Below are 8,945 nucleotides of genomic sequence, written 5' to 3'. Positions count from 1 at the left end.
ACAGGAAGAAGAACGGGTAGACAAAATGTGGCTTCTGTCAGCTCCCTCACGCAGCTCACCAGGCTGGAGGGCACTGGCTTCTCTCCTCCACAGGCCACACACGCCCCTTCCAAATCTGCAGCATCTGTGAAAGATGACTTTCCCATCTCAGGGAGAACTAGTCTGGTTAAGTACACCCAGTTCCTGCCTGAACCTCCGAGTTGATGTTTCTGAGCCATGGAGCTCGGAACAGCTGGATGTTTTCAATACAGAGCGCCCGCAGAGGGCACAGCAACCCTGGCTCTTGAGAGCTGCCGAGAGCAGAAAGTGCTTTCCGCTAGACCTGGGTGGGCAGAAATGGGGACGCCAAGCTCAGCCATGTCTCTGCTATAGGAGTGAAGAGACCAATTGTGATGTTCAATAAAGAATCATCTAGGATAGCAGTTTTCAAACTGTTTTTCTTTCTTTTTCTTTTAGCAATGGAATCCTTTTTTCGCCCCAAAAGACATCTTACCCAGAATCCTAATACATAAAAAAGATAAAAGCAGAGCTGTCCTCATTGAAATGGCAGCAGGATTGGCACCCAGAGGCCTGGCCGCCTGCCTTGCCCTCTGCTCCCCACAGAGGCCTGCAAGAACATGGCTATACGGGGCTGCCCTACGGGACAGGATGAGGGCGGCCCAGCCAGCTCACAGTTCCTCTCCCGTCCATTCACAAATTACTGTCAATCAACAGAATGGAGTTTCTTTTCCCTTCCTGCCCACCCTCTCTGGAGAAGACGGGAAGGCAGTAATAGAACTAGAGACACAAAGAGGGGCTGGAGCAAGCATAGCCTTGAAATATCAGAAGAGGGGGCTTTTCACCCAGGTAAAGGTGAGAAGCCCAGACGTTCAAATGTGCCCGGTGCCCAGCCCAGAGGAGCAACCAAAGCATTTCAGCTGAAGGTGGTCTCAACAAAGAGCTCATCTACCCTCCTCCGAGGTTTCCTGCAACTGTCACCACATCCCATGGTGTTCTGCAGAAGGTGAGGGAGTGTGTGAATTGGGAGGAGAGGCCAATGTCACTCTGCTTTTGAAAATTCTTGTTCCAGCTTCCCTCTACTCAGGGGCCATTTCACATGTAGTCACCAGGAGGCTAGAATTTTCTGTTCTGTTTGGTAAGAGGTCCAGAGAGACTCTTCTGCAAGATCCTCTTGGTCATGAATGCATCACTCACGGGGCCCTTTGAGAGCCCCGGGGAGAAAGCCTAGGTGTCGTGATGGGACTGCCTCCAGAGAAGCCTCAGGAACCCTGTGTCAGCACCCTCGTATCTGATGGCCCCAGAATCACCTGCACCATCTGTGAGGCAGCCGCTTGGCTTTCAGTGCCCGTCACCTTTGGGTGTTCAGACTCCAAGTGACAGTCCAGCAGGGCCTGGGAGGTGAAGAGCTCCCCGCAGAGCTCACAGGGGAAGGTGCTCTCCGACTGCTTGAAGTGCTCCGTGGTGACGTGGTGCTGCAGCGCCCCGGGAAAGCGGAAAGTGGCTGCACAGTACAGACACCGGAACGGCTGCGACCCTGGAGGAGGGGGACAGAGGGAGTGACTGAGGGAAACGAGAGCAGGGAGGGGAGAGGAAGGAGCAAGGGGGGGCCGGAGCACAGGCAGGTCCAGAGGCAGCTCTTCAGCTCCTGTGGGGCCTGCAGCTTGTACAATTTGGGGGGCCCTCTTTAGGAAAACTGATACAAAATTACACATACAGGATTAGGGGCAGATCTTTGGAAGGGTCCCGCCAAGTGAAAGGCTCCAAGGCACAGCTTCATTAGCATCAGATTCAGGCTAAATCTGCCTCTGCCAAAGCCCATTATTCACTCAACTGTAATGATGCTGACAATGTTTATTTCGTCAGTTCTAAGAAGCACATTTTAACATCTCTGACATGGGATCAATGGCATCTTACTACTGCTACAGGCCATGGAGGTTGGGTGTAATTGTCAACAAGTGCACTTGCACGGACATCTAAAGGGGCAGCATCAAGACTTGCAGAATGCATGTCCACAGTCTGAAAGAAAAGCCCGAAGACAGGAGCAGTGCGTGCTTTAAACTCACAGGAAACAAATGGTTTAGGAGGGAGGAGGTAAGGGTTGGATGTTCAGCTACATTCCCAAAGCAGGAATCAGAAGACTAGTTTTGCTAATGCTCGAGAGACCAAAACCACTTTACCGTGCGCTCCATCACCAATGCTCTTGATGGTGGAGGGCAACACCATGTGGAATAACACTCACGCCAACAATCTGAACTGAGAGCTACTCTGGGAAGCTGAATTCTTACGTTAATCAACTTATTTCTTACATGCCCTTTTTTTATGTATGCATACAAGAGTGCATAAAATCTACATCAAATTAAGTTCAAAGCAGCACTTAGGATAACCTGCAAACTCTAAGTGATAAGAAAGCATAGTTTAACTGGCAGCAGTTCTTCTTTCTTAACGGTTCATTAAAAATGGTGCCTCTTATATAACTGGCATTTTAGATTTGATAAGATATAGCAGGAACAATGATAATCATGGGTAATGCTTACGAGATGCTTACTGGTGCCAGGCCTTAAGTGTTTTCTGTGTACTAACAAATTCAATTCTCACGGTTACCCTATGAAGTAGGTACTGCCATCGTCCCTGTTTTGTAGATGAAGAACCTGAGGCACAAGTCAGTTGTTACTTAGCCTGGGTTGCACAGCTGTAGACGGTGGAGATGAGACCCATCCCTGGGCAGTGTAGCTCAGGAGCATCTTGGAAGGGGCACTGACCTGAATGCTGGCACTTGATGTGAACCTGCAGCAAAGCTGGCGTGGGGAAGAGCTCCTTGCACTGGTCACATTCATGGAACTTCATATCTGCGAAGCACATGAGGAAAGAAGTGGTGGGAAAGAACAAAAGGAAGATTCTCTGAGCCTGGGGAGCAACAGGGCTGGGGGCGGGGTGACGGCTCGCACTTAGCGAGCATCTACGAAGTGCCAGGAACCTGATACCTATGCTACATTAGTGCAATCTGTGGTAAAGAGCGCCAGATCTGGATCCAAGTGCCCGGATGCAAAGAGGGTTGTTGTGAGAATTAAAGGAGAAAACACACATGGGTGCTGAACATAGTGCCATGCACTCAGGAAACACTTCGTAACTGCGAGCTGTTGTGATTATCCCCCAATTTATCTGTAACACAGGTATGAATAATTGACTTCCTAAAGAAAAGGAAACAGGTTCAGAAAGAGAAGTCACTTGCCAAGGTCACACAGCTAGAGTTAGGATTCCCACCCTGGCCTGTGTGCCACCCTTCCCATGTGCCACGACCAATCACCACCGAGGCTGGCAGGAGTCATACTGCTCTAGGTCTCCAGTTGCAAGAACTACTGCTACTCAAGCTAGTGTTACTGATGGACTGACGTGGCACCTGCCGGTGTGCTGGGGAGGAAGAGGGTGTCACTGCAGCACACCACACTCTAGCACTAGAAGTCGGGATTTAGGGCTGGAACCCAGGATGCTATGTCACCAAGCCCCTTCCACTCCTCAGCCCCCACTCCCAGTCCAGGGCACCCCAATTCACCTGCATGCTCTGCTTTGATGTGCTTCTTGTGTTCAATGGTGTTGGGAAAGGTTTTGTCACAGGAGCTGCACTGGAGTGACGAGAACTTGGAAGATCGATGGTTCTGAGCAGCAAACACGTCAGGGTGGTGGGTCCGATTGTGGTACCACAAACCAGACAATTGCTAAAAGGAATGTGGCAAATATTAGGTCTTGGATGTTCTAGCAAGCTGGAGAGTTCACAAAGCCTCATGAGACAAAAGCACTCCCAGGGAAGCTAATGGACCTGGAGCCACCCTCTTACCTACCACAGTGAGTGCTGACATGCGAGGGGACGCTGGTGCTCATGGGAACAAGGCACCTGTGTATTTACTGAGGCCACCACAGGGCAGGGCCGGGGGCTTCAGAAACCCATTCCTCACAAGCTTAGGAGGGAGGTGTTAGGCTCTTTCCAGTGATGCGGAAGCTGAGGCACAGAGGGGTGAAGTGACTTGCCCAAGGTCTCATGATTAGTAAACAGGAGGACCAGGATTCACACCCTGGCCTTCTGAATGGAGAATCTGTGCTTCACCGCCAAGCTGTCTTGCTGCCTGTCAGAGGCCCAGGGCGCAGCAGGGAAACCTGCTGGAGAGGGGCAGGTGCTGTCCCTACTCCATAAACCAGTGCCCCCTTCTTCCCGGGTTCCAGAGCAGCGCTGCGACACTCTCCGTACAATTCCATGGTTTCCTAGTGACCAAGCCCAGGTTTTACCCAGCTCTGTAACCCTAACGTCACAGCACAAGGCTTGGAACAAAGTTAGCTCTCAATTTCTGTTGAGCTGAAATTAGCTGCTGGGTTTCTCTCTCTGTACCCAAATGCTATAGATGCCAGCAAGGGCCATTCTTTTCTCTGTGGTCTTAGAGTTTCTCAAAGAAGTGGTTTCTTTTCAGATCTGTATGGGGTTTCCCTTCAATTACATAGCAAACTCTAAGGTAAAAAAGCAGAGCTCTTCCCCAGGAGTTAAAAAAAAACCCCACAGAACACCAATAATTGTGCTAAACAAGATAATTCCAGGTAGTGTTACACACCCCAGTGTCATTCTCACATCCCTCAACACATCAGATCAAGAGGTTCTAAAGAATGTAAATATCCAGGGAGAATGCAGGATTCAGTTCAGGACAAGGCTGAAATCTAACAGAAGAAGTGCAAGAACTCTTGGCTCCAATTAAAGCTCCCCCACTGACCCCACTCTGACCAGGTCACCACAGAGGATCTGAATAACCTATCAGCTGCATTCTTCATGAGAACCAGCCAAATGGTCATATCCTGGAGACAAGAGGTGTTCTGCAAGCCACAAACGCGGGGACCAAGGGAGACCAAAGGGAGAGTGGATAAGGGCCCGGGAAAGGTGCCTGCAGAAGCTGAGCTCACCTGGTAGGCCTTGTTGCAGATCCCACAGCTGAAGGGCTTCCCTCCGACGTGGGTCACCATGTGCCGCTCCAGCATCGAAGGGGCGCTGAAGATCTTCCCACACGTGGGGCAGGGGTGGTACTCCTTGGAGTGCACCTCGTGGATGTGCTTTCGGTGATCCTGCAGAGTGGGGAAGCTCATCCTGCATTTCTTGCAGTCATACGGATCTTCTATGTCTGGTTCCATGAGGGGAGGGAGGGGGACACCACAGGCAACAATCAGTGACAAGTGGTTTTCTGTGTGCAGCTCCAGAAGCAAGACTGTTTAGAGGTCATGCAGGGTGACAGACTCGAAGGACCAGAAATCACTGCATCCATCACCTAACTACCTCCTACCTTCATCCTGGGAGGTGGGGTTCCTCTGAGGTTTCTGGATTAACCACCTCTGAGCATTAGTTTACCTCAATTCCTCATCTTACATCTTACAAGTTAAATTCCATCTTATTACTTTCCAGGGAGTATCACCTTTGCTCTTCCCCTGCCTGCAGTGGGTGTTTTGGGGTTTTCTAATTCTCTATAGCGATTTCCCACATACTCCCCAAAGCATCACTATTTCCTTTTTTGTCAGTAGTACAATGCAGAGGATGAATGCTTCCTTGATCTCCACTTTAGATTCAACAACAAAAACATTTTCGTAAGTAATGTTTATTAAGTGCTATATGACATGCGTGTTTTAAGTGCCTACATATATTAAATCACTTAAAACTTCCAATAACCCTATGTGTAGGTTCTACTACCAGTCCTATTTTATAGATTAGGAAAATCACGGTTTAGAGAGTGCCCAATGGCACAAGTATGATATTGCTGAGCTGGGTAACAATCCCAGCTTTCACTCCCAAGGCCATGCTCTGAGCTGCATGCTGAATTGGACAAGGCAACTCCTCAGTGGGACCTCAAAAATAAGAACTAGCACTGATGAAGAATACATTTGCCATGCCTGTGGCAGGAAACTTCAGTCTTTTTCTGAAAGTGACAGAAAGTAAAATGTTTGAATAATAAAATCCTTTGCCGACAGAAAGGCCCAGCCCATCAGCCAATCTTATGTGTGCGCTGATCCAGGTTAATTCAGGGATTCTGACACGCAGCAGCACTCGGCATCATTAACTAGTATCCCTGTGGACGTAAGCTCTTGAGATCTTGGTTTCACACTATCTTTTAAGATACTCTGAAGGAATTTCCCGTAAGCAATGATGTGATCCTATGAAACAGGCAAGGAACAGTCAATGAGAGAGGGGCCTGGATGCTGGGCCTGCTTTGGGTGATCCGCTCCAAGTCATGGCAAAGTGTTTCGGGTCTTCTCTATTCTGAAAATTGATAATGTCTTCCCCTTTCCTGACTTCATGTGATGTTACTGGGAAAAGGAGACTCAAGTGGAATGTCATTTAAAGAGACTGAGAGGACTTCAAAGTTGTGGCATTGGATCCAAGCCAAATCCCACTCACCTGGACGTCTACTGCAAATGGATTTGCTGGACAACCTTGTAAACCCCTTGGGGGGAGTGGGGGGCAGCACTTTATGTTTTCCTGTATTGCCCAGTGCCCAGCCACATGCTGGGCACATACAAGCTCTGGCCAAGTGCCTTGTTGGCTGGCTGACAACAGGCTTGAATATGTTGACAGGAAGCACACGTTTGTGAGATACTGTATTTGCCAACAGCTAGAAACTGGTGCGTGGGGAACAGAGGTAGGGAGGGGAAAAGGGAAGAAGGGTATGCAAGGTGCATTGCATGAAAAAAAAAGGCAGGCTCTCATGGTGACAGACGGCACTGGAGAAGGCTGCTCTTGTCACCAATACTCTCTGGCATTTATTGAGCATTTTCTATGTGGCAGGCATGGAGTTTCATGCTTTACGTGTGATATCTCTTTTATTCTCACAACAGCCCAATGTGGTAGTATTACTATTTTCTCTATCTTACAGAAGGGGCATAAGAGACTTAAAAAGGTGAAGAAATTTATCTAAGGCCTCAAAGAAGTAAATGGCAGAGTAGCCAAGATTCAAGCCCAGGCCCGTGTGATTTCAGAGCCCAAGCTCTTAACCACCCTGCTGGGCTGTGCTGATCACACGACTGCTACAACAAGAGCAGCTGAAGATGATGTGACGTGACCAGCGGACGCCTCCTTGGCGATTTCCTGATGATGTGATGAGGAATCACAAAATCTCCTCTTCCTCCCCTGTGTGTGTTGAATGGAAGTGTGTTTTTGTCTGTATCAGTTCTAGTAGAAGGGGACAAAGATGGGGGCAGACCCTACCAACTGGGTGAATACAAGGTATTTGGAAGAGAATGCTGGGTAGAAGGCTTTTAAGGGCGCATGACTAGGGACCACTCACAGTGGTACACATTAACTCAGAAAGTATCCAGGCTGCTCCTATGGGGAAAGGCAGGTTATGACCATAAGATGAGAGTGGGAGAGGTGGGGTGGGAGTAGGAAAAAGAAGCTCAGCGGACAAATGGAAACATTCTGGTGCTCTGCGAGTCTGTCTGTTATAGAGGCTCTTTCCTTCAAACATAATGGGCCTCTGTCAGCCAAAAAGAGCCAGGTGGGCTAAAACGGAAGATAAGGAAACAGCCTGGACAGAGAATCACACAATGACACGTTAAAATGGGATTCTTCTTGAAATAGGAATGAGGGATTCTGGCTTTTGCAGGAGAATAGGAGAGGGGAAGGCACTGAACGGGGCCCAGCTCTGGTGGAGTGATGACTTCTCTTATGACTGCTGCGTGCCTTCCCAGCGCCAGGCCTGGTGCTGAGTGCCTAATATCCACAATCTCAGTACATACTGTGAAAGGTGTGCAGGTGGATGGAGAGGCCATTGGCTTGCCGGAAGCCCTTGCCACAATCTCTGCAGACATATGGCTTGTCCCCGGTGTGGGTCCTCACGTGGCGGGACAGCTCAATGGACTGGGCAAACACAGCATCACAGTACTGGCATGCATACATTTTTCCTGGAAATATACATGAGTTTATTAGAGGCAGCACTAAACATTTAGGGCATTCATAAAAACAAAATCACATTCTAAGGCACACAGCAGGGAAATATAATATGGGAGATGACAGTAAAACACGAGGCAATTTATAATACACTGGGTGAGAGGTCTGAGCCATTCTATCAGATGGTACCTCACAAACACAGTTGATCACACATAGAGGGTATCAGTGTCTCCCTACCCTGAGGGATAAGGACAGAGTTCTCATCACACAAGACTAGCCATCTGTTAATCTGGCCACTACAAGTATGTAAGAGCTCATTCCATTCCCAGGAAAAAGATATATCCTTGAGCCCAGAAATACGTGAGTCTGGATCCCTTGAAAAACATACAGGGCAGAAATGCAACTGCACATAAAAATGACAGACATGGATTCAGAAAAGAATGAAAGCTTTCTGCCAGCGACTTGTTATAAAGATTCTCTTGGCTTCTCTATTTTCTCATGCACTAATGAAAACACAATGACCAGACTGCCAGAGAGTATTAGAAAATACTGGTAAAGAGCAAGTCTGGAAAATCGGCATTTGTAAAAAAATGCTAGACCAAATGTACCTTCAATCTCCCTTATGGGTCAATAGAGAAATGGGAAAATCAATAAGGTGAGGGTCCAGACAGCCCAGATCCTAGGGCCGACCTCAACTAGGGCAATCCACTTCATTTTCATTTTTTATATGTTACACTTTGGAATAAGATTTTGTTAAGTAAAAAAGGGTTTCTTCCCATTTCCTCTAAGATCAGAACAAGACAAGGGTGCCCACCCTCACCACTATTATTCAACATAGTTTTGAAAGTTTTAGCCACGGCAATCAGAGAAGAAAAAGAAATAAGGAACCCAAATTGGAAAAGAAGTAAAACTGTCACTGTTTGCAGATGACATGATACGATACATAGAGAATCCTAAAGATGCTACCAGAAAACTACTAGAGCTAATCAATGAACTTGGTAAAGTAGCAGGATACAAAATTAATGCACAGAAATCTCTT

At 48.0% G+C, this 8,945-nt stretch overlaps 1 protein-coding gene across 6 annotated transcripts in view; it reads right to left on the bottom strand.

The window, feature by feature from the left end:
• Positions 1-6: 6 nt before the first annotated feature.
• Positions 7-8,945, bottom strand: part of ZBTB40 (zinc finger and BTB domain containing 40) — an 82,435-nt gene continuing 73,496 nt past the window's right edge. For all 6 annotated transcript variants that reach the window (XM_028487755.1, XM_028487752.2, XM_028487757.2 and 3 more), the window contains 5 exons: positions 7,756-7,920; positions 4,939-5,153; positions 3,551-3,713; positions 2,760-2,846; positions 7-1,534 (listed from right to left, as the gene is read on the bottom strand). In XM_028487755.1, the coding sequence (XP_028343556.1) occupies positions 1,260-1,534; positions 2,760-2,846; positions 3,551-3,713; positions 4,939-5,153; positions 7,756-7,920 (905 nt within the window). In that variant the 3' untranslated portion in view covers positions 7-1,259. The remainder of the gene's footprint in view (positions 1,535-2,759; positions 2,847-3,550; positions 3,714-4,938; positions 5,154-7,755; positions 7,921-8,945) is intronic.

Source organism: Physeter macrocephalus, chromosome 3 (assembly GCF_002837175.3).
Source record: "Physeter macrocephalus isolate SW-GA chromosome 3, ASM283717v5, whole genome shotgun sequence".
NCBI classification, from domain to species: Eukaryota; Metazoa; Chordata; class Mammalia; order Artiodactyla; family Physeteridae; genus Physeter; species Physeter macrocephalus.
Note: the sequence above shows the minus strand (reverse complement) of the source record. Positions and strands in the feature narration are given on the sequence as shown.